Source organism: Quercus robur, chromosome 12 (assembly GCF_932294415.1).
Source record: "Quercus robur chromosome 12, dhQueRobu3.1, whole genome shotgun sequence".
In the NCBI taxonomy this organism is placed as follows: Eukaryota; Viridiplantae; Streptophyta; class Magnoliopsida; order Fagales; family Fagaceae; genus Quercus; species Quercus robur.
Window position 1 is genome coordinate 26617492 of NC_065545.1, and position 26357 is coordinate 26643848.

Genomic DNA, 26357 nt, shown 5'->3' on the forward strand with positions numbered 1-26357 from the left:
CAAATAAGAATGCATTTGTAATTGTAATCAGACTGCAAACGCAATAGTAAAAATTAACCGGGTTCAAAAGCCATTTCTAGAGGTATCTGACAGGCTTCCAAATTTCCAAATGGGAAGTTGGAATGAAATGCATCAGATTGCATTCTAAGCAGCCAGGACACAGTTGGCAATAGCCTTCTCCTAGTGGAACTTATTTTCAGATAATTAGATAAGCACTAAATATGGGCAGATAGGATGATGTCAGGAAGGATTTCAAAAGCATTCAGACTTGTTTCTGTTGCAGAGGTGGGAAAGATCCAGTTTTATATGCACAACACACACAAAGTTCTCTCTAAATGCTATTTAGTATGCACAATATTTGATAGAAAAAGGCTAAACCTCAGCAATGACAGAAGCAAAATGGTGAAGTGAAACAATATTTTTTAACCACAACATAAACACCGGTACTACTTTCTAACAGAGGTTGTCTGCTTGCAGAGGTCAAGCTTCACGGCAGAACCCAGTTTTTAATGCTGTGAAAAAGTGTGGGCAATCTTCAACATTTTGAGTTGAGAAGCTGAGGCACTGCTGCAACAGCTCCTGGGGCTGTGTAGAGATTATTCTTAGGAATGACTCTTCCAATTCCAGGTGAAGAGATTTGTTATTGGGCAGCATGGGTGAGACATTATCCTTGCATACAATAAGAACAATAATGCAGTTTCTCACAAACTTCTTTCGAACCTGAAATTTATGAGAAGAACAAAACACATGATTTTTAGCTTATTTAATTGGTAAATAATAACTTTGTCCCAGGACCTTTATCATTCCCTATGGTGAACTCTTTCTGCAGCAAGACAGAAACAAGGAAATTTATGACTAGATCAAGGGAGCCATGTCCTCCAAAATACTCGTGTATAACAGAGTGCAATGATCTCATTTATTTCTGGAGTAGTTAAACTATTACAAAGAAGGAACATATGTTACATAACAAACAAACCACTACCGATTCAACTAACTAAAACTAAGGAGCTTATCTCTCAACTAGCTAACCATTATTAAAATAAATGATAATGTAACCCAAATATCCTGCCACTTGAACTGTTATATCTCCCCTCCCCTTGGGAGAGCTATACTTGTCCTTAAGGAGAAAATCAAGAATTGTTGTTGAATGAGGACTTGTTCTTCCCAGGTAGCATCAGCAGGGGACAACCCTTGCCAGAGAATCAAGACTTCTTGTTTCCTACTACAAGTTCTGTGGTCGAGAACAACCAATCAACCATAGGCCAGGGCATTAATGTTCCTTCATTGGCACCTACGGCTGGTAAAGGTTTTTGGAACTGATAGTGTTTTCCAATTTTTTTTAAGAAGCTAGACATGGAATATGGGAAGAATGTGTGCATCAACAAGCAAATCCAACTTATAAGCCATTGGCCCAACCCTCTGCAAAATCTTGAATGTACCAACATATCTAGCAGATGACATGATGATGCTTCTAACTGCCACTGAGAGTTGTATATAAGGCTGCAACTTGAAATACACCATGTCCCCTACTGCAAACTCCTCTTGGTGCATCAACAGGCAAATCCAACTTATAAGCCATTGGCCCAACCATCTGCAAAATCTTGAATGTACCAACATATCTAGCAGATGACATGGTGATGGTTCTAACTGCCACTGAGAGTTGTATATAAGGCTGCAACTTGAAATACACCATGTCCCCTACTGCAAACTCCTCTCGGTGCTTGAAGTAGTAGATCCAGTTCATTCTTTCTTTAGTGGCCTTAATCTTCTCACATGCTTCTTTAACTATGACATCTTTGTTGGTCAGTTCTTGATCTACGGCATAGCCTGCTGGTACTAAGCCATGGCTACCCATGCGTGCAGCAAGCCATGCGTGCTTGCCGCTGGCAACACTCCATGGTTACTCACGCATGCTGCAAGCCATCGCTGCATTCCGCTGACAACAGCCCAAGCATACAGCAAGCAGCCAGCCCACGGCCACCCACACATGCAGCAATGCCACTTTACTATTAATAACAAAGACTTGCACAATTCATTTTGGGGAATACAAATCCTCTATCCCACAATTTGTGTTCTATTTTATGCTCCGTCTGTTGACTCTATCCTAATTTATTTTAATCTTTCATCAGATCATAGGGTTTCTGCTGCAGTAGATGTAACTGAGACATCAACCATCTTTGCACTTGGTATCTTGTTGAGCAACTTCATGAAGAAAAATTCTTATCCCTTGTGATGCATGTTGAAAATTCATTTCTTGTTGAAGAAGACATCATTTTAAAAGATTTTGTTGTGTGGAAAGATCTTTGGTTGAATAATTTGGTAGCAAAGATGACTTTACTAGAAGCATTTCTGTCATTTTGTTATCTGTCACCAAAAGGAGACTCAACCCAACTACTTGCCTTCTGCTTTTTAACATGCCTCTCTTTCATCATTTCCCTGAACTCAATTACACTGCTCCATTCTTCCTTTTCACCTTGAATCTTTGAAAGCATTGAGTACACTGCAGGATGATCGTTTTTCAATTTGCAAATCCTCTCTGCAGCAACCTGACCAAGTTCCAAGCTTGAATGCAACCCACATGCACCAAGCAATGCACCCCATATGACAACATCAGGCTCAAAAGGCATTTCTTTGATAAATTTCTCTGCTTTCTCGAGCTTACCCGCTCTCCCATAGAGATCTACCATGCAAGCATAATGCTCCACTCCTGCTTTTATTGTGTACTCAACCATGGAGTTGAAGTACTTTTCACCTTCTGCAATCAACCCTCCATGCCCACATGCTGATAACACGTTGACGAATGTAATTTCATCAGGCCTAACACCAAACTTTATCATTCTTTCAAACTCCTCCAATGCTCTTATTGCTAATCCATGCCTAGCAAAACCTCCTATTATTGAATTCCATGACACCAAATTCTTATTTGGCATGGACTCAAAAAAGCTAAATGCCGCTTCAATGTCCCCGCATTTTGCATACATATCAACCACTGAGGTTGACAAGATGTCATCACCTGGTACTCCAGACTTTAAAATGCTAGAATGAACTTGCTGTCCCATGATAAGAGAAGAACACCCAGCACATGCATCTAACACACTTGAAAAAGTAAAATGATTAGGCTGACACCCTGATTTCAACATCCAGATAAAAAGTTCTAATGCATCCATAAATTTCTGATTTTGCACATAGCCGCTAATCATTACAGTCCATGAAAACACATTCCTTTCAGTCATTTTATTAAAAACAGACCGAGCTTCATTTATCCTCTTATTGCAAATGTACCCATTTACCAAACTAGTCCAAGAGACTATATTCCTCTCAGGCATCGCATCAAAGACTCCCTGAGCCTCAACCATGCAACCCAATTTCATATAACCGGAAACCAATGCATTCCATGATGTGACATCTTTTACCAAAATATCCTCAAACACTCTCCGTAAACCCACCTGATTCCCCACATTTGCGTATCCTCTCATCAATGCTGACCCAACAAAAACACTCATATTAAGCGCCAAACAGACGGCATGAGCATGAATTTGTGAGACTAAGACATTGAACACTGAGTCCAAAAATGCACTAATCACTATAGATAGAGTATACTCATTGGGTCTAAAACCAACCCTTCTCATTTGTACAATGCATAAATACACTGCTTCTGGATTTTTGGTCTTGTGAAAACCTGATAGCATGGTGTTCCAAGAAACCACGTCTTTCATGGGCATTTCATCGAACAAATCGTGGGCATGTTGCATTTGGTGGTTCTTAACATAACCATTGATCATTGTGTTCCAAGAGACGACGTTTCGGGACGAGGGGTTTTGATCAAACAGTTTACGTGCATGGTTAATGCAATTTTGTTGAAAGTAAGTGTTAATCATGGAATTGAGATTGGGCGTTGAAAGAGTGCATATCTGGCGCGAATATGTAATAAGGACTTTGTCTAACCTGCGCATATCTTGCATTATTATTTGTGGCCAATATGAGGTCCTTTATTACAAAAGCACACGCCGGCAAACTTTTTTTTATTTTAGTTTTATTTTTTTTAAATAGGGAAAAAAAAAAAAAAAAAAAAAAACTGAATTTAGTACTGATGAGTATGGGAAAACTTAAGTACTTAAATTCTTTTTTCAATGATAAAATTTTACGATAATATTGTTGACGTATATGTTATGATCAGAACATAGTGAAAGTAATATTAATAATTTAATAGTGATTTTTTTTGTTATTATTTTTTTAATTAGAATTTTTAGTGGCAATTAGTACATAGTAAAAATAATTTTATTTCAATCACAATAGATCTTAATAATTATGAAAAATAGCACCCAGCACTATTAAAAACTTTATTTGTTTCACCCTTTAAAAAAGACGGTGGAGATAAAAAGCGGGAATGCGCAAACAGTGCCTCTTGGGTTTGTTCAAGTGGCACTGTAGCTATAGTGTTTTTTTTTTTAGTCGTCTATTTGTTTTTTTTTTTTTTTAAATATTTATATGAAGTGGCATATATATATATCTAGTTATATTGACACGATAAATTCTGTAATATTTTCACAATTATTGAGGTATCAATTTCTTATAGGTCGAAATAAAATAATAAAATATGAGACTATGACCAATAACTGAAAATAAATGTTTTGTGAAAATATTGTGACACTTGTTGGGTGAATGTGTAAAAGTTACAATAATTTTTGGTTTGTTTAATACGTATTGTTCATCACAGTTTTTTTTTTTTTCTTTCTCGTCATAGGTTTGTGCTTTTAAAAAAAATTTATATAAGCTTGCATATATATATATATATATATATATTGTTATATTGACACAACAAATTTCACAGTATTTTCACAATTATTGAGATGTCAATTTCTTATAGGTCAAAATAAAATAATAAAAATGAGATTGTGACCAACCACAAATGAAAATAATTGTTTTGTGAGAATGCTGTAACACTTGTTGTTATCACAATATTTTCACAATTTTTGAGATCTCAGTTTCTTATAGATCAAATAAAAAAATTCTAGATTCACAACATTTTCACATTAATTTCACAACAAATCATAGGTAAGCTACTATTGATGGATAAAAAAGTGAAATTAGTCCTAAGTTTATTTTAAAATCAGTAACCACTTGCCAACTATAATTTGTTATGAAAATATTATAGAAATAGCATTTCTATAAAATAAATAATAATATATCAGACTTAAACTTACAATGGTTGGAAATAAATGTATTGTAAAAATATTGTGACAATTTGTTGTGTTCTTAGACTTTTTTTTTGGTTTAGTCAAATTTGGTGAGCAAAAATTCACTGTTTTATGCAAAATTTTCTTTTGTTGATTTTTTGTTTGTTGCTTTTTTAATGCATAGTTTAAAATGGTTGTCCCAATTAAAATCAATAACAATTTACCACCTAGAATTTGTTGTAAAAATGTTATGGATATAGCATTACTCTAAAATAAAATTATAAAATATCATACCAGGGCCCACCATAGCTAAAATAAAGGTATTGAAAAAATATCATGATATTTATTGTGTTCCTAGCCTTTTTTTTTTTTTTTTTAGCCAATTTGTTGAGCCAAAATTCATAGTTTTACGAACATTTTTCTTGGGCTGATTTTTTTTTTTTTTTTAACACATTGTTTAAAGTAAAAAACACAGTTTTACCAACAAAAAAGAGTTATGGAAAAAAGTACTTCCCCCCTTTATGTTTGGGGTAGTTTCATCCCCTCCAATTTTAAAGTTGAATAATTTCCTTCTTTATATTTTGTAGACAATTATATAGTTCCTACTATTACTCTCTTAGTTAAACCCAACAAAATTTTATGATTTCTAGAATATTTTATTGTGCAATAACTACAATGCCTCATTAAATTTTAATGTCCCAAAAAATTTCTTCATGTATTTTGAGTTTTATGTGTTAGTCATACTTAGAAAGTAAAAATGATGATGTATGGTATTCTATTTGTTACTTAGAGAACACTAATTTATTAGTGGTTTAAATCTTCTAAATTTATAATTTTATCTAATAAATACTTTAATGACATATGTATTTTGTTCTTTTGTTCTTTTTTTTTTCCTTAAAAGGCGTTCATTAAAAATTAAGTAAGCTAAACATCGTAGTTAGGCTCATCAAATAAAATAATAAAGAATGAAGTATGAATAACAAAATATTCATTGCAAATAGTTGTAGGTATTTAATTTGATGAAGAGTTTCAATTATAGCATATGCCATCATTTATTACGAAAATTTAAATATTGTGGCAATGCTTTATTAAAACTTAGTTGTTAATTGTTGAAAGATGACGAAATTTGTTATCATTCTTAGTAGTTTTTTTTTTTTTTTTTTTTTTTTTTTGTGAGTAGATATTGTCTTTAGTAAATAGGTTCTAAGAAAAAAAAAAAAAATTTATTTCAAATGATACCACGTCATCCATATCAAAATTCAATAAACGAGAGACATGTATGCAAAAATAACTACCCACTAATACATGTCTTTCAATTATTAGTGGGTTAGTTGTTTTTTGCTGACATATCTTATACTTATTGGATTTTAATACCGCTAACATAGTATCATTTAATACCAAGTACCTTCTCCTAATAAATTATCATACTAGATAGATAGTTATATGTTAAATAACTATTCTAAATTTAAATACATGATTTGATTCTATTTCAAAAAAAAATTTATCTTAAATTTTCTCAATAAAGGGTAGCACGTGCCTTGCACGTGCAACCCTTACTAGTCTATATATAAAAAGCACAAATGTGCTAAAGCTACAGTAACTTGGTTTATTCAATCCGTCGCATTATTTTGCTACCTCTTAATTTTTTTTTTCCTTCGGGTAATATCGTTTGGTCCATTCCTTTACTTTTTATTATTATTAATTTTTTTTTATATAGAGTTGTTAGTTAACACAATAAATTTTCAACATTTTCACAATTGTTAAGATGTTAATTTTTTATAGGTCAAAATAAAATATCATACAAGAACCAGCCACAACTAAAAATAAAGGTATTATGAAAAAAGAAGTGTTACATCCACAACACTTTCATAATAAAAGTGTGAATGTGTAAAGTTATAGTAGTAGCAGCATTTTTTTTTTTTTTTTTTTGGTTTGTTCAATTTGCACCGTTCACGGGCCTTTTTTTTTTTTTTTTTTTTCTCGATAATATTGCCGAGTCAACTCTTTATATATATATATATATATATATATAGCTGTTAGTTAACACAATAAATTGTCACAATATTTTCACAATCGTTGAGATGTTAATTCTTTATAGGTCAAAATAAAATATCATACTAGAATTAACTACAACTAAAAATAAAGGTATTGTTATTTGATACATCAAATTTCACAATATTTATATAATTATTGAGGTGTCAATTTCTTATAAGTCGAAATAAAATAATAAAATATAAGTTTGTGACTAACTACAATTGAAAATAAATATTTTGTGAAAATGTTGTAACACTTATTGTGTGAATTAGTGAATGTGTAAAAGCTACTGTAGTAGCTACGGTACTTTTTGATTTATTCAATATTTACTGATCATCACTTCATTAGCCCTTTTTTTTTTTTTTTTAGTCATCGGTTTGTGTGTGTGTGTGTGTGTGTGTTTTTTAATTTTTTAATATTAATATGAGCTGACATATATATTGTTATACTAACACAACAAATTTCACAATACACAATTATTGAGGTATCAATTTTTTATAAGTCAAAATAAAATAATAAAATATAAGACTATAACCAACCATAACTGAAAAAAAAAATTATTTTATGAAAATATTGTAAAACTTGTTGTTATCACGATATTTTCACAATTGTTGAGATCTTAATTTCTTATAAATCAAATAAAAAATTGCTAAGTCCACAACATTTTCACATTAATTTCACAACAAATTATAGGTGGTAAACTACTATTGATGGATTAAAAAGTGATATCAGTTGTGGGTTCATTTTAAAATTAGTAACAATTTGCCATTTCGAATTTGTTATGTAAATATTATGGAGATAGCATTTCTATAAATATATATATATATATATATATATAGAAATTTACCACGGTTAAAAATAAAAGTATTGTGAAAATATTGTAACATTTTGTTATGTTCCTAAACTTCTTTTTTGGTTTAGTCAAATTTGGTGAGCAAAAATTCATTGTTTCACGCACAATTTTCTTTTGTTGTTGTTGTTGGTTTTTTTTTTTTTTTTTAAAATTTTTTTTTAATGCATAGTTTAAAGTGGTTGTTCCAATTAAAAATTAATAACAATTTACCATCTAAAATTTGTTGTGAAAATGTTGTAGATATAACATTACTCTAAAATAAAATTATAAAATATCATACCAGGGCCCACCATAGCTAAAGTAAAGGTATTGAGAAAATATCATGACATTTATTGTGTTCCTATCCTTTTTTTTTTTTTTTTTTTTTTTTTTTTTTTATTTAGCTAATTTGTTGAGCCAAAATTCATAGTTTTACAGACAGTTTTCTTTGGTTTTTTTTTTTTTTTTTTTTTTTTTTTTTTTTTTTTTTTTTAAATATATTGTTTAAAGTAAAAAACACATAGTTTTACAATTAAAAAAAAAAATTATAGAAAAAAGTACTTTCCCCATTTATGTTTGGAGTAGTTTCATTCCCCCAACTTTAAAGTTTGTAAATTTGTGATTTATAACTATGTTTTATGTTGGCTTTATTCCATGACAAAAAGTGTTGTAATTGCTTTAATTTTGTTCCTTATATTTTGTGGGATTTTATTGTATTGGGTTTAGAATGAAGTTGGTGAAGACTCAAGCTTAATTGAAGATTAGTGCATTTCGCGACTAGCTCGCGAGAAGTTCGCGAGAGGGGTTCCCGCGAAAAGGGCATGTGAGGAGCACATGATTGGAAGCTGAAGAGTCTTGCTAGGCTATCGTTTTCACGAGTGTCTCGCAGGTAAGGCTTTCCCGCGAGGTAGTCGCAAAACATTCTGCCTAGAGGATTTTTAAGTGTGACTTCCCTACCCTTCACCTATACTATATATACCCTCATTACCCACAAATGTAAAGGAGGCCATTCAGAGAGAAAAACCCTAGATAGGTTTTCTATAACACACACACCCATCTATTAGAGAGAGAGCTACTCATCCTTAGTGAGAAATCATTGTAACCTCTTCTCATTTCCTCTCCCATTGTGATACCTTGAGAGGTGATTTGTATCCAAACACAACCCACACATTTTCAGAGTGTAGAGAGTGTTTTGGAGCTTGGGAAGTTTTGGGGAATTGCTAAAAGAAGCCGATGAGGCTTGGCGGATGCAATCAGGCGTATTGCGGGATTCGGAGAGCTAGACAAGATACTGTTCCGAGAAGCCTTGTTGGAGTAGGAGTTTGGAGGGCTTAGGTACATTGGGTAGATTAGGCTTGGAGGGTCTCTTGCTAACCCATGTATCCCAACTGATTGTCTAGTAGATCAATTACCGCTTGGAGTGCGGCGGAGAGGTTTTTCGCTGAGTTCTTCAGTTTCCTTTTCAATAACACATCGGCGTATTATCTTGTGTTTGCATCTTTCTTCCTTTACTCTTGTACTTTACTTTTATTGTTTGTTGTTCATGTTTATGCATTAGACTAGTATTAGTTGATTGCGCTTCATTTACTCTTGTTTCTGTACTTAAATAAGTTAGAGTAAAAGCAATCTAACCGTAATTTATTGGAGGTCTAAACAGCTCTTGTGTTTTTTTTTTTAACACATTTTCGAGCATTCAAAGTTGAATAATTTCCTCCTTTATATTCTGTACACAAGCATATAGTCCCTGCTATTACTCTCTTAATTAAATCCTAACAAAATCTTATGATTCCTAGAATATTTCATTGTGCAATATCTAAAATGCCTCACTAAATTTTTATGTCCCAGAAATTTTCTTTGTATATTTTGAGTTTTATGTGTTAGTCATACTTAAAAATGGTGATCTATGGTATTCTATTTGTTACCTAAAGAACACTAATTTATTAGAGGTTTAAATCTTCTATATTTATAATTTTATCTAATAGAAACTTCAATGACATATGTCTTTTGTTATGTTGTTCTTTTACTTATTAAAAAAGTGTTCATTAAAAATTAAGTAAGCTAAGTATCGTAGTTAGGCTTATAAAATAAAATGATAAAGAAGGAAGTATGTATAACAAAATATTCATTGCAAATGGTTGTAGGTATTTAATTTGATGAAGAGTTTCAATTGTAGCATATATCATCATTTATTGCGAAAATTTAAATATTGTGACAATGTTTTATCAAAACTTAGCTGTTTATTGTTGGGAAATGATGACATTTGTTATCATTCTTAGTATTATTTTTTTGTGAATAGATATTGTCTTTAGTAAACAGGTTCTAAGAAATTATTATATTAAATAAATAGAGAGCCATATATTAAATAACTATTCTAAATTTAAATACATGATTTGATACTACAAAAAAAAATTCTATCTAAAATTTTTTCACTCAAGGGGCAGCACGTGCCTTGCACGTGCAACCGTTACTAGTGCTTTCTAAAAGTGAAAGTTCAAATAGTGTGTAAAACACCTATGAACGTTTAGACCCCTAAATACAAACACAAGCTTATAATCAAACAATATATGTGCGGAATATGAAATATAAGCTATAACCAAATTGGTAACACACTCTAAACCATTATTAATCACAATCACAATAGTAATTAAAAGGTAAAGAGAAAGGGAAGAAAGATGCAAACACAAAGATAATACGGCGATGTGTTATCAAAGAAGAAACCGAAGTACTCGGCAAAAAACCTTTCTGCCGCCCTCCAAGTGGTCAATAATCCACTAGAGAATAAAGTTGGGATACATGAATAGCAGAAGACCTTCCAAGCCTAATTTAACCAGTGCACCTAAGTCCTCCAAACTTCTTGTTCTAATAGGGTTACGCCGAATCTTGTCTTCTCTAGTTTATTGGGTCCTGCAATCACCCATTGCATCAACCAAAATGAATTGGTCCCTTCTGAACTGCTTCCCAAGCACTAAAATACCTCCTCACTGATATGGGTATGGTGAGATAAGGGTTTGACTAATGTACCTCTCAAGGATATGTCAATGGAGAGGGTGAGAGTAGAGGAATTTAGAGAATCAAAATATGAAGATTGTGAATGAGTCAATCTTGTTTTTCTCTAGAGTTTCTCTCTCAAAATTCTCTCTAGAAGCTCTTTATATTTCGTGGGTATAAGGGAATTTATAATCAGGTGTATGAGGAATGCGAAGAGTCAGTTACAACCAAACAGGGCATTTTGCAGACTCGACCTTGCGACTGGAACGAGTTGCGAGTTTGAGTCGCGAGCTAACTGCCTGGCCAGACTGGAAGTTTTGTCCTGTAATGCTACAGCTGGCGTGACCCTTTAGCTCCCCCTGCATACTTCACACGTGTGCCATTCTAGCGACTTGCCAGTCGCGAGATCCAGTTGTGAGACTCCCTTGAATTGCACACTTCTTGAGATTTCTTCACACTCTTTCACACACTACCCTTACATAATTCTCATCTAAATACAGGGTATCTAATTGCTAAATTACAAGCAAATTTGGCACAGAATAAGGCCAACACATGATTGAATAAATTTAACCTTACAAAAAGAATATATGTTAACAAAAGTTTGAAAATCTATATATATATATATATATAATATTTAAAAGTGCATATTTAGTTGCCGCTATTGAGCATATTAGCGTAACATTCTGCTCTATTCGGTCCGTTTAGTGTAGTTTGGTCCACTTAGGTCCATTCAGTCAAGTTTAGTGATGGTTTGAGGGAAGGTTTGAAGAAAGAGAAGTTGATTTATTGACAATTACATTACCTTATCAACCAAATATTGGTAAGTTCTTGATAAGATTACAATTTTATTATGTTATCAAAGTCTTGTACTTTTATTTTTTCTAGTATAAGTTATGGATTTGCTTAAATCTGCTTCTTCTTTAAGCTATTCAAGACGTATAGACGATGAGCTATTTGTAAGGAGTACTAGAAACAAATTTCAATCACACATTACATTATTTACAAAATAGCTCGCCTTATACAATATTCGAATGTAAAATACATTATGTTCCTTGAAAAAAACTCACAAAATTTAAAACACTTTCAAATAACAAATATAGATAGATTTTATTTATAAAATCTAATATATCGCATCAACTATACTTTGTTAAAAAATAATTATATCATTTTATGAAGGGTTTAGTACTAACACTTATAAATCTCATCTACTATTTTCATTTTTCACTTAACCAAAAAACAATTCGTCAAATTTTTCTACACATTATGCAAGTGACTAATTTTATGCTAAAAGTTATAAAATATATATACACACACAGTTACACACATAAGGAAATCCCTTTTCTTAATGCCCCTATTCTCCTTTCATCCGGGGCTACCATGACTTGGGCTCATTATGCTATACTTGTGGGGGAAGTTTATGCTTTAGTATCTCCCATTTCATTCGCTCTATTATTCATGGGCTTTCAAGGAATGAAATATCATCAAGCACCACTTCATTATTTCAAATAGTATTTATGGTTCTACCTTTTTCTTAGCAATTGGCTTTAATGCTTTCATTTGATTATAGATACTCTTTTCTTGATCATATGTAGTATTTGTCAATATCTTGGTCATTTGACCAAAAGAGCATCATGTTGGCTTTAAAGCAACTATGCCCGCGCATGCGTGCACAGACACAGACACACACACACACACACATATATATATATATATATATATATATTAGGACTGTCCACGGGTCGGTCTGGGTCGGTTTTGGGCTCAACCTGAACTCAACCCGCTTAAGTCGAGTGGAACAAGAACAGACTCGCAATCTACCACCGACCACCACGGGTCGAGTCGGCCGGGCTTAGGGGAGCGAACGGTCGGTTTGGTCAAGTCCGATGATGAGCGAGAACGGGCGGAGGAGAAGATCTATCTTCATCTATCTGAGTTGAAGGCTGACTGGATCTAACGGAATATTGCCGAATTTGAGTAGATTGGAGCCCAATTTAACCAAGAATAGCCGAATTTGAGTAGATCTAAGTCAAATCTAACCAAATATCGTTAGATTTGAGAAAATTTGAGCGAAGGAGGAGAGCAGTTCTTGACCAGATTTGAGTGAATCTGAGCAAATACCACTAGATTTGAGCGAAGGAAGACCAAGGATGGCCGGATCGGAGTTGAGGAACACCAGAACGTCGCTAGATCTAGGTAATTTTGGCCCTTTTTTTAACATTTGCCGGTCGGATCGGGTGGCTCGGGTTTTAGAGACCGAAACCCGCCACTCGACTCGCCGGAGTCGGGTTTCAGAGGTTAAGACCCATCACCAATGGCCGGAGGTGTCGGATTTGGCTGTGATGGGTCGGTTTGGCCGAGTCTCTAGGTTGTTTGGACAGCCCTAATATATATATATATATATAGTTGAGAATTTCAACTTCTAGGAATTGAAATTCACAAAAATTAGATTTCTTAATAACTCACATTATTTTATTTTGGGTATATTAATTGAATTTATAAATTTTGGGAATTTTGTAAAAGAACAACCAAACTTTACCATGGGGTGGCAAAGAGGGATTTTGAATGATTCATCTAATTCATTGTGCTGGTTGGATTGAGTAACAAAATAAACAAAGCTCGGCAGCTACGGCCGTGACATTTTATATGTAGGCCAACAAGTGTACTCGTGCTTCGTGGCATGCTATGCACTTGGTAATTTTGATATGTTGGAAATGAATTATTATCATGAACAAAATCCAACACATAAGAGGACTAAGATGTAACACAGTTTCACACTCTACATTTTTCACACTCTGAATTAGTATTCAGCAGAGAAATTACACCAGTAGGACAACAATTTTGTAGGCAATTTGAGGAGAGGGACAACTGATACATTTGCATACACAACTCCCGTACCAACTGTCTCTTATTAATCCCAAAACCTTTATTATTGCCATCCAGTCAAATTCCATAGAGTTTGTCAATTTGTGCCTGTAAAATATGCAGTTACTCACTTAACTTAGGCTTACAATGATTTAATAGAAACTCAAGGAGAAGAAGAGAGGGCTTCAACGTACCTGATACAATTTAAGCAACTTATTTCTTTTCTTCTTCATTGTTGCTGTTACTAAATCTCTTTCCATATCAAAGGGAAGGGGATCTAGAATGATTCCTTTGATTTGTTCAAAACCTCTCAGCTGGTTTAACAAAAGGGAAGCAATGTATGTTGGTAAAAAGAATAAAAGCTAATTACTGGCAAAGAGCTGGTAGTCATTACTGTTTCTCAACTTATACGGGGGAACACATAAACATGTATGAGTTTATTTGAAACAGGTATTAGTACCTTGTTTCTCTCAGCAGTAAACTTCAGCTCAGCGAGCACATAATTCTTTAACTGATCAAGGGAACACAGTTCAGCGAATGAACCCACATGACCATTTGAATATGCCCACTTTTTGGCGTTTTCTTCATGTGGTATAACTACTGCAACTAGCTTTGACTTAAGGCTGTTCCCATATACCCAGATCTTCAAAACAATGGAGATATTATCAACTAAGCTATATATACGCATTATCAAAATCTAATGACTGAATAATAAATTTTTGAGAAATTACAATTTATCCCATGTGGTTTGGCCATATCACAATTTAGTACATAAGCTTTTAATTGCTATATTTGCCCCCTAAGGTTTTGACTAAAATAAAACCATTAGGGTTCCATCCAAAGACCTATTAATGATTTCATTTTAATCCAAACTTTAGAAGGTCAAAATGTGGCAATTAAAATATTTAGTGGGATTCAATTGTGATAGGGCCAAGCCATAAGGGGCAAGTTGTACTAGAACTTTAAAAGTCTGTCCACAAAATGCAAAATTTGTTAATTTGGATGGAATCCTAACAATTTCATTTTCAATCAAATTTTAGAGGGTGGTCAAACATAGCAATTGAAAATTTTTATGAACTAAATTGTGATAAGAACAAACCTTAGAGGGTGAATTATAATTTTTTTTTTTTTTAAAATATTGTTTAGGCATTTAATCAAACCTTTGGGTCAACTATATTATTATTGTTATTATTTTTTTTATAAATTTTTTAGACATTCAATCAAAAACAGGATAAGATGCTCACATCTTCAACAATTGGAGTGATAACATAAACATTTTCCAAATGCTCTAGTGCAACATACTCTCCTTGGGAAAGTTTTATGAGATTCTTCTTTCTATCTATAATCTTAACAACTCCATTTGGAAGCATTTCCCCTATGTCCCCTGAGGATGCCAAAGAATGAAAAAATCAGGACACACACAAAATTCCAAAATAAAACTAATAAAAACAGGAAATGACACTTCTCAAACCTGTATGAAACCAGCCATCTTTGATGGACTCTCTTGTTAATTCAGGATTTTTGTGGTACCCGGAAAAGACACTCTTCCCTCTCACACATATCTCACCACATGCTCGCTCCCCAAGTGGGTTGTAACCCATCTCTGGGACCTCCTCAAGGCGCAGCTCATTGTACAAAGTAGGGGTACCGACAGTACCAATCATGCACATCTCATCAGGAAAGCCCATAGTAGTTGGTCCACAAGTTTCTGTCAACCCTGTAACACAATGGAACTTGTTCAATATGTATAAATGCGGAGTCCATGGTGTTAGGTTGGCAAACCGTGAACAAAAATCATACATAGTGCATTTAAAGTTTATTTGAAGTCCACATATTCCAGTTATTGCTCAGTAAGAATTGAAAAGTTAGGATTCTCGACACTTTCTCAACACAGTCTATCAGTCGAGATCTGCCAATAATGTTGATCGATTGAGAACTTATGTCAATCAATCAAGAATCTTGTTGTTAGAATCCTATTTCAGCCCAATTAGACGTCAATGCTTCTAGGGTTTTGTTGATTCCAAGCTGAGGTATAAAAGAAGACCTAGAGCATGTTATTTCAGAGTTTTTGGAAGCTGTGCATTGTACACCCTAGGGTTAGGGTTAACCAAGCTCTCTTAGAGCGTCATCTGGAGATCAAGTGGAAGATTACTGAAGATCTAGTGATTTATTTGAAGTTGCTGCATCCAGTACACATAAAAGCTGCTGGAAACAATCTTCAAGAGGGTTTTGGAAGTCATAAGTGGGAGTTCACGTTTGACAGACTCCACAGATAGAAGAATCCACGGAGTTGGAGTTGTGTGGGATCATGTTAGTAAGTCTACATGAGGTAACAGTAAATTCAAGGTTAAATCTATTTTAAGAAGTGAAATTTTGGATTTGCCTGTTCCTAGTCATCATGATAAAGAAAACTCCTTGGCCTACAGAAGATTTCCACCAACCCCAACTAAAGCATAATACTTCAAATAGAAAATAATGTTCATGTTTGCAGGAAGGATGATATGTGAAACAGTTTTGAAGAAATGAAAAATATAGCTGTCATAGAATACACTTAAAATGGGATAAAAAAACTTTATAGAAGCCTGCTGATTATGCTACTTCATCAAAATCAGTTAATATTTATGGTGAACTGTGTAGTGCTGGTGTTTCATGCTATTAAGTTATGGTTTTTCACATAACATTTATGTTGGCAATTCTATGACAAAAAGTGTTGTAATTTCATTAATTTATTTTCTTGTATTTTGTGGGATTTAATTGTAATGAGTTTAGTACTAAGTTGGTGAAGATTACTCAAGAAGTTGATCTCGCGACTTGGCTCGCAAGTGGTGCAACCCGTGAAGGTCACATGAAGAGCATATGCCGGAAGCTAAAGAGTCAGTGAGTTTCGCGACTCATCTCGCAACTTGGCCAACTTGCAAGATCACCCGCAAAATGCATTGACAGCTAGGATTTTAAGTGTGACTCTTATACTCTTCACCCATACTATATATGCCCTCTTTATTTACAAAATTGTAAGGAGACTATTCAGAAGAAAACCCTAAAAAAATTTCTACAACACACCCTCCATTTGAGAGAGAGCTACTCATCCTTAAGTGAGAATTTCTTTGTAGTATCTTCTCCTTTCCCTCTCCCATTGTTATATTTTAAGAGGAGATCTGTATCCAAACACAACCCACATATATTCAAAGTGTAGAGAGTGTTTTAGAGCTTGGGAAGCATTGGGTATTTTCCAAAAGAAGCCGGTGAGGCTTGGTAGTGCAATCGGGCGGAATTGCGGGATTCGGATAACTAATGAAGACAAGACTCCGAGAAGTCCGTTGGTAGCTGAAGCTTAAAAGGCTCAAGTACTTTGGGTAGAATAGACTTGGAGGGTTTTTCTGGTATCCTTGTACTCCAACTTATTCACTAGTGGATCATTTTGACTTGGAGGGTTGCAGAGAAGTTTTTTGTTGAGTACTTCGGTTTTCTTTTCAATAACACATCTTGATGTTATCTTGTGTTTACATCTCTCTTCCCTTACTCTTTAAGCTTTATATTTGTTAATTGCTTGCTTGTGGTTATGCCTTAGAGTAGTGTTCCGGTTTTATTACAACTCATTTACTCTTGTTCCGCACTTAGTTAAGTTAAAGTAAAAGTAATTAAGCCATAATTTAAAATTAGGGGTCTAAATTAGATATAGTGTTTCACACTATTTGAGCTTTCACATGCAAATATAGTTTTAGCTCACACCAGAATATCCTCCTTGTTGTAACTAAACCTTCATGGTCTGTACTTGCAATGTGTACCACTACAAAAAGAAGTGCTTACCATAACCTGTGACAACAAAGGCACAACAAGTAACCCGCAAGAATTCTTCCACCTCAGAGCTCAAGGGTGCTCCTCCAGATAATATTAGCCGGACCCGACCACCTAATCTGGCTTTAATCTAAACAAAATTGACAAAAATAAAGGACATTTCAAAGTCAAGGGAAGCCTTTCTGAGCTAAACTAACGCATTGTTTGGATAAACAGGAAAGACAATAATGTGTAGAGAGTTCCATTTTATTCAAGCAGTCTTAAGTATTATATAGGCAGTGATCCTTGTACAATCTTAAATAGATGCAAACAAAAACTTGAGGAGTCCTCATGATTAAATGGTATTCAATGAGATGAGATCACACGGTATAGCTGTAATATCCTGACTGAATTATATTATTTATTTATAGGGATTACGTGTTTAAATTTTATTTCTATAATTTACTTTCCAATATTTGTAATTCAAAAACAGTTGTTGGGAGTGACTAATTTTTTCTCCAAAACATAATGAGAACCATCAATTATGATAATACCACAAGTTCATATATTAATATCTCTAATTGTATCAAGAATTCTGAGCATATTTCTGTAGAGATCTTTGTAATTAAAAATCAGTTGTTGAGAATTGGAATTCTTGATGTAATTAGAGATATTAATATATGAATTTGTGGTATTATCATAATTGATGGTTCTCATTATGTTTTGGAGAAAACATTAGATGCTTTGTTTATCATGTAGCAAATAGAAAAGTTTTTGTTTACAGGTTTAGTTCGGTTCACGTTAATATCAAGATTAGACTTGGTATTAACATACCAGTCATGGTTGCAAATCTGGAATTCAGATTTGGGCCATGAGAACAGCATTTTGTGAGCTTCTGTTTGTGGCCAGATATTCAGATTTGAAACACTAGTACATAAGGAAAAAGATACTACCTTCCTGAATGCCAACAGATCAGCTAACGGTGATGCATTTTTCTGTTTACACCCAAACTTCATCCAAGCAAGTTTGCTGTATTGTAATAGAATGGTACAATAGCGTCATAAAATTAACCTAAATCTTATTACATAAGAACTAGACAGAAAAGCAATTATTATGAAGTGAACGTGTTGGAATATATATAAGACCAACTTACTGTCTGTACAGAATGTCAAAAATTTTTCTCCTTACTGGATTGAGTTCTTGTAATGCTTTTTTTATACCTAAAATAAAGTTGAGCAGGAGCGGATAAGTTGCTTAGCCAAAATTGATGATTTTATAAAGTTTTGGCTGACACAGATGACTAGTTTCCATACCTTCATGCACTCTTTCAAAAACTCGAGGTACCCCACCAAAGAGTGTTGGCTTCAGCTCCATCAAATCATCCAGCAATGCATTAAGATCCTTCAAATAAGACGTCATAATTTTAGACAAAAACATATAAAGGTCAAAGAGTCATGAGAAAATTATGGACTATTAGAAGTGAAATAGAGAGTTCTACATGCTAATATTTGGATTCTTTAAAGCAGTGGGAAATTATACACAGCATTACTCCCTTTGAAGAAAAAAAAGGAAATTAACTATCCTTACCCCCCCCCCCCCCCCCCCCCTTCCAAACAATGGCACCACTACCACAAGTTACCAACTATTTATACAACCATCATCAGCACACCACTGCAATACCTAGCACCCTGACAGTACCTTTTCAATGCTGACATTGGTGAATTCCATATTCTGATTCTTTGCTCCATGATGCAGCCATGGAAGATTAATTTTCCATTTACTTTTGCAAATTCATCTATTCAAGAATTATCTTTTGGGGTTCACATGTGAAGTTAAATTGAAATATAATTTTTGTCATTTTAAAGGTTTGAGTATGAGTCTTTTTGGATTAAAGCAGGGTTTTTTTTTTTTCAACTTTTTATTTAGGGTTAAATTTATAAATTCTACAATTCCTAGGAATTGAGGGCATTTTGGTACTTTAGAAGTCTAGAATTTTCTAGAATATCCTAAATATCTTAGACCAACCCTGCTTAGAAGTTAAGCGGGTCAGGTATAGATTGACTTGTTTTTTGCTCCGAGTCCAAATCAGGTATTCTCCTTCGGGTTTGGGTTGGGTTACAGGGTCCGAATTCAATTCTGCCCAGTCTACTAGTACTTATCAAAACCCTAAATCCCCTCTAACTTTCTTCTACCAAATAGCTATCAAATCCCCTTTTACTTCCTAACACAACCCCATAACCCTTTCTTCAACAACTCTAAATCTTATTTCCACAAATCCTACTACACTTTTAATCCACCACAATTACAAGACGACAAATTCCTCAATTTGTCCTATGTCACTGCATCAATCAAGCATGAGAACAATTAATGTGTGTGTGTATACATATCATCCCCCCCCCCCCCCCCCCCCCTCTTTTCTCATGTATACCATATAGATGAAAGAAATAAAAAAATGAGGCCCAAACTTCAAACAAGTGATGAAGTAGTTTCAGCAGCATACCCCATGATAGTAGCCAACAGAAGCACCATTACGGAAAAAATACTCTTCAATCACGCGATCAAGGATATGAGCCAGGGGCAGGAAAGAAAGATACACATCATCTTCATTCATCTATCCAGAGTAAAAATTGCATTTTGTTAAATGGAATGTTGATCCATCAAGTTTAATAATGAATACACAACATATCACATGGTTTTAGTTGATAGGGGAGACACATACAAAGTGAAACATAGATTTTGCACAACAAAAGTCCTTATCTGTGTATTTGGGACTCATGCAAAGGAAAAGAGTCACCAGAATTTTATATAGCTTAGCAAGATGTCATGGAGATTAATTAAACAACAAGAGAAAAGATATGTAGAAAAAACCTATCAGCTGTTCAAGAACCGTGTTTACCTTGTCTTCAAATTGTGCCATAAATAGATCCATCCCTCTTATAAAAGAGGCAATGTTCTCATGTGTTAACACAACACCTTTAGGATCTCCACTCGTGCCACTTGTGTACATAATTGTGCAAATGTGGAAAGCCTGAGGTGGACAAATCTCTGATGGGGTTTCTTTTCCCTGATGAACAACAAAATCTTAAGATCAACCAAAACAGAAGAAAGCATGCAAATTGACAGTAATATGTTGTCAGTGAGAATGAGACATTTTAAAGTTAGTTAACCTAAGCTTTGATGAGAAGTAACCCATATATCTTACAAATTTTTGGGGGAAAATGAATCCACTTTTTATGCAAAATGGATATATGGGACATGACAACACACAGCATGAATTCCACTTAAATTTGCATATAAGAGGGGCCCAACACACAATGCTCGCATAGCTGTGAGAGAGATCCACAGCATAGATTTACTTAAGATCTTCAACTAGAGATATACTAAGACCAATTCCAGGAAGATAGAAAAAAGCGTCAAAAAATATAGAGCAGAGCACAATGAATCGCAAATACTAGTTCTAATCTAGTAGAAGATGTACAAGTACTCTTTTCTCTTTAAGGAAAAGTTACTACTGAAGAAAAAGCAAACACATGTTCTATGTTTATTTACATTATACACAGATTAGTTTATTGAACAAAATATTCAATCAAGACAATGGGAAACTGACCATATGAAGGAACTCATTCCATGAATATGGTTTTATCCTAATTTCAGCTGCCTTATTCTCCTCTTCCTCTGTCAAGGAAGTGAAGCACACCATAACTGCAACCACAACCAAACTCAGTAGAAAGCCTTAACATCGACCAGACTGCAGTTATTTAGTCATTCTTACTTTTCAGCCGTTGAGCAGATTTACAATCAGGATTTAGTAGCTGCAAATACAAGAACATTTGTCCAATCAGAACATCCATTGCTTTTGAAATGTGAGCTCATGTGATTAAGCATATCATTTTATCACAAAGCAACTCAATTTTTTTAAAGTTCTTACTTCTTTCACTTTTTTATCCTGGACAAAAACAAAATCAACCTCTGCATGATCGAGAATAAAATTGACAGCACCTGGCCCTGCATCCAACACAACCCTTAAGTATTTATTTATATTTCCAAAAATTATATGTAGAAAAAAAAAGCCTCAAATCGATGAAATGTTTCAAAAATGAAACTTGAGAATAGAAATTAGCTGCTGAAAAATACAAGAATGAATCAGGAATTAGAAAATCCATGACAAAGTGTACTAGCGAGCAATGTACAACCAGGCAGGAAAGCCAATGATTCTAGAGGTCAAGATATGAGAGTAAATCAAATTGACTCAATTTTAATAAAATTTTAATATGATGCTTTCATTTGGACCAGAAACTGAAACAAAAATAAAATAAGACACATTTCAAAATTAACCCTGGCCCTCAAACGTGGTTTAGGAGAAAAAAAAAAGCAATAAATGTGAGGGTCATTATCTGGCAAAGCTTCTACTTGAACAAAATTAATGAATGCCACCAAGCATGGTGGACGGTGGACCCATCTCTTGCCCAAAGAAGTCAATTTGGAAGCTTTTAGTTCAAAAGAATCAATGCTGGTCCTTGAGAGAGAGAGAGAGAGAGAGAGAGAGAGGGACCAAAAAAAAAAAAAAAAAAAAATTAGGACAGAAACTAGGAAAATTTGCAAGAAGAATGTTTACCAAGGGTATCATAAAGAGGCACACAAACCAAACTGTGGGCGTTGCAAGCCTACACAAAATTTGAACAGATTATTCATTTCAGATTATCAAAAGATAAAACACTTTTACAAAGAGTGAAACAAGGCTGGAGAAAACGTCAAAACAGACCTCCATGGCCATAATCCACTGAGGGCAGTTTGATCCATAAATCCCAACCCGGGAGCCCTGTCAGAGGAATATCAAGAAAGCCAGAAATAAATAAGCCTACTGAAAGAGAATAGCTCTAGTTGCCAAAAACTTTTATTTAGTATGCACTCTAATCATAAGCCCCTAGCATGTGTGGACTTACAGGTTCAGCACCAGATGCTCTTAATGCAGAACCAATACACATGACTTCATCATAAACTTCCTTGTATGTCTTCCATACATAAGGTCCTAGCTAAGGATCAAACAAAATCACAAATCACTTGTCAAAAATACTTGACACAAATATAAAGATTACTCCAAAAGATAATTACCTTCCCATCAACAAATTTACGCCATCCAAGCATCCTATTTTGAGGATTCTTCTCCACAGATACGCTGCATATCAAGACCCTTAGATAGTCAAGGAAATGAACTAAAGAAGAATTATTTATCTTTGAAGCATCCCCCAAACTAAAGGAACAATGTTAATCTTTTTTGGCCTATAATAATATAAAGCCTTGGCAATCACCAAAAGTCAAATTTTAAACTATGTTGCAACTTTGATCATAAAAGTTAATTTGATTACTCAAGCTGTTCACTTTACAATGGTCTGTAGCTTTTGTTTTCACCTTTATGGCCTGGTTCACATAATTTACATATTTACTAAGAAATATAGCAGAAGTTGAATCATATGTAATATGCAACACATCCTTGCCTTTTGTTATGACTGAAAACAAATCATTTATGAACAGAAATACCTGAAAACATCCCAAGCTGTACTAATATTGGGATCAGGTGGAGGAAACTCATTCTTGGAGAGTAAATTACGATACACAGGACCAACTGCTGGCTTCTCACCTAGGCCTTCTCTTCCCTCTTCAACCTTAGCTGAAAAAATCTTCATTTTTTTCCAAATTCTGAAACCTGGACAAGAGAAGTATCAGCACATAGACTTATAGATTCAAAAGTCTAGAAAATTTATGGCACCACTAAATCATTTAGTCAACGGTCAATAAAAAGCATACGGAAATGGTCAGAAACATGATTTTCTATTGGTCCAGATAATAAGTGCTAAAACTCGACTACTGTGAGATATATACAAAAAAACTCTTTTCAGATAGTGTAAGCCCTTCACTATTCTGGCTTGTTCTGGAATTGAAGAAATTGAGATGTGTCTTTTCAGTGCCAAGCATTCAAAAACAGTAGAAAATTTATATACCAAGAACATTAAAATAATTGCAAAATTGTATGCCGCAAGGCTTGTAGCTCAACTTGTACTTCATGGCATTTCCAAAGTGCAATATTCAAATTCTCCCTTCCTCAACAATCAAATTATTAAATTATAATTTAAAAAAAAAAAAAAAAAGTCATATGCAATTCACCCAGAAAAGGAAGGAAAAATTAGTCTACTAGGCAACTGAAAAGCACCATTAGAATCTTAGATAATCTGAGTATGACACCAAATATATAGCAAAGAAAAAAATCATGAATGACCGAACTCTTTAGAAAAATAGGGTCTATAAATCAAAAGAGAAATTTCTTTTACAATACTTAACTAACATGAATTAATGCAAGAAACAAAAATGGAGGGGACAAAAAGAACAAGAGAAAAAGGTGATGAACACATTTACCTGATATGAGAAATATGAAAACAAAATTACAAACCCAAAGCTATGAACATTTTAATGTCAGAGATGGTAAAGAAAAAGAAAAAAGAGTCAGCTGGACATAGTTTTAGAACTTAAATAGTATATCTAAAACCATATGCAAAAGTCCACAGGAAAAAGAAAACAAAATAGAACTCAAATGAAAAACAAAACGAATCTTCATGACTCATGACGCATATGACGCCATCAGTGATCACACTAGCCGCATAAAAAAGGTTGGCGCAAACTAAACCATGGTCCTTGGAAACACTGAAATTAATCCTCAGACATACACAAGAAATCCCATTTGACAAAACAAAAGGCTTATATTATATTATATTATTTTATTTTAATTATTACGCAAACAGAAGGGTTAATTCACAAAGCCACCATAACCCCTTTATTAAGCTATCATAAACCAACCTCTTTCGCATACATAAAACACACACACACACAGAAAGACCTTACAGAAGCTAGCAATAGAGTGTGGAATTGAACTGATGCAATGGTGGTGGAGCTTATGGGGAAACGGAATTGAATTTAAAAAGAAGAAAAGAACAGAAAGGCATGGTTGTTAATGAGTTGGTTGTAACGGATGGAAAGTAATGGTGTTTGATGCATCAGTACTGCTTTGCATTTATGACATTATATCATACTCCTACTAAACCAGACACTACAAAATTTCACAATATGTTATTTTGATTTACGAGGGACTGACATGCAGCTGTTACCACAATTTGTTAAGTGGGTAACACAACTTGCAGGTCACGATATAATGCTTGTCTTTCAATTTGGACAGACCAACAAACAACTCAAGCAGAACACAAGAAATGAATGAAAGTGATAACTTGGCCGTGTTATGGCTTTCCCTACAAATTCATTGAGAACTTGACATGTCTGTACATGAACATGACCATATTATATCATTGATTACTATCTTTGCTTGCTGTTTCCTCTTTAATCAAATTTAAAATGCCCACCAATCAACCGTGCATTACAACTATAACCAATTATTTCCTTCAATCAAATATGTTTCCCCAACAACCAACCATTATAATTTTAATTAAAACCAATTTGATAGAGGCGCTACATTCATATTTAATGGCCAATACCAACACCCTAAAGGGATCATGTATGTTATTTATTTTTATTTTTATTTTTGATTTCCTTAAATTATTGTTTCACCGATATCCTGTCAAAAAGGTGAGGTCCACCTGAAGGGAATAGTGCTATTGAAGGGTTGAAGAAGTACTACAATTACCTAATATCAATTAATGTGATGCAGAACGATGCATTTTCAAAAGCGCGTGGAGAAGAAAAGGACAAAAAGATACGAAACTTATTAATGGATTGAGAACCCCAAGCGGTGAGAAATTAAATTCCCCAACAAATTTTATTTAGAAATAATAAACTTTCCCATATAAGATTCCCCTAAATTACATCAAGCATGGAAATGATTCTTAGGGAACGTTTGGTACATTGAATGAAAATTATGACAGAAATTGTAATCTTTATTACTAATAATAAAATGTGTTGTAATGTAATAACTAAACATATTTATTAGTTTGGTTGTGAGTTATAACATTAAAATGAAACTTAATATTTATTTTAGGAAATATCTTACTCATACAATTATATTTCATTAAAATTTGTTATTTTTAAATTTAAGAGAGATATGTGTTATTTTTTATGATTTTTTATTTTTATAATTGTTAGATGTATATGGAAAGTTTGTTTATTTAGAAATATATTAAGTTTTGAAATTATTGCACTTAATAAGGAATAGCTAATGTAACATTTTAAAAAGGAATAATTATTCCTCATTTTGAAAAATAGTTATTGTGGGGCCAGAGAGTTTGTGACCCCAGCCCATTTTATGTTAAGGCCCAAGGCCTGCGCCGAGGAGATACAGGGCCGAGGACGCATCATGAGAGTCATGGACGGCCTAAGGAAATGGCTGAGGACGAGCTCCTGCTCGGCATGCCATAAATGCCCCTAAAAGGAAAAGTGATCACAGTGCGGGAACAGCACAAGTAAAAGGCTGCCAAAACTGCAATAAAGCATTTTGCACAAGGCAGAGCCATGCACTTAAACTTTCACAACCACCCCCAACCACTCTGGGTATGGGCTGATGGGACAAGTAGCAGTCTTGGAAAAGTCGATCCTACACGTGGACGAAGGATAAGGAACACAGGCTAATATAAAAAGAGGAATAAGCAATCCGGGAGAAGGGGCTGGGAAAAATGGCCAAAAACCAGAGCCTC

The 26357-nt window shown here is 34.0% G+C and overlaps 2 protein-coding genes across 10 annotated transcripts; both read right to left on the reverse strand.

Moving 5' to 3' along the window:
- Window positions 1–856: 856 nt before the first annotated feature.
- LOC126709893 (pentatricopeptide repeat-containing protein At4g02750-like) lies at window positions 857–3967 on the reverse strand. The gene has a single exon (XM_050410259.1). The coding sequence runs from the start codon at window positions 3960–3962 to the stop codon at window positions 2361–2363; it is 1602 nt and encodes a 533-aa protein (XP_050266216.1). The 5' UTR covers window positions 3963–3967; the 3' UTR covers window positions 857–2360.
- Window positions 3968–13723: 9756 nt separating this feature from the next.
- Window positions 13724–24714, reverse strand: LOC126710545 (long chain acyl-CoA synthetase 1). 9 transcript variants are annotated; one of them, XM_050411061.1, is made up of 20 exons: window positions 24562–24714; window positions 23206–23371; window positions 22780–22843; window positions 22611–22700; window positions 22430–22486; window positions 22283–22331; window positions 21596–21672; window positions 21440–21479; window positions 21275–21369; window positions 20564–20731; window positions 20168–20278; window positions 18981–19068; window positions 18821–18887; window positions 18621–18696; window positions 17701–17818; window positions 15365–15610; window positions 15138–15277; window positions 14354–14536; window positions 14088–14207; window positions 13724–14001 (listed from the first exon to the last, which is right to left on the reverse strand). In XM_050411061.1, exons 2-20 carry the CDS (start codon window positions 23349–23351, stop codon window positions 13972–13974), a joined length of 1965 nt encoding a protein of 654 aa, XP_050267018.1. In that variant the 5' UTR covers window positions 23352–23371; window positions 24562–24714; the 3' UTR covers window positions 13724–13971. The 9 variants fall into 9 exon arrangements, with proteins under 9 accessions (XP_050267018.1, XP_050267020.1, XP_050267019.1 ...); XM_050411063.1 differs by having other exon boundaries at window positions 24557–24708; XM_050411062.1 differs by having other exon boundaries at window positions 24517–24673.
- Between the last annotated feature and the right edge of the window lie 1643 nt (window positions 24715–26357).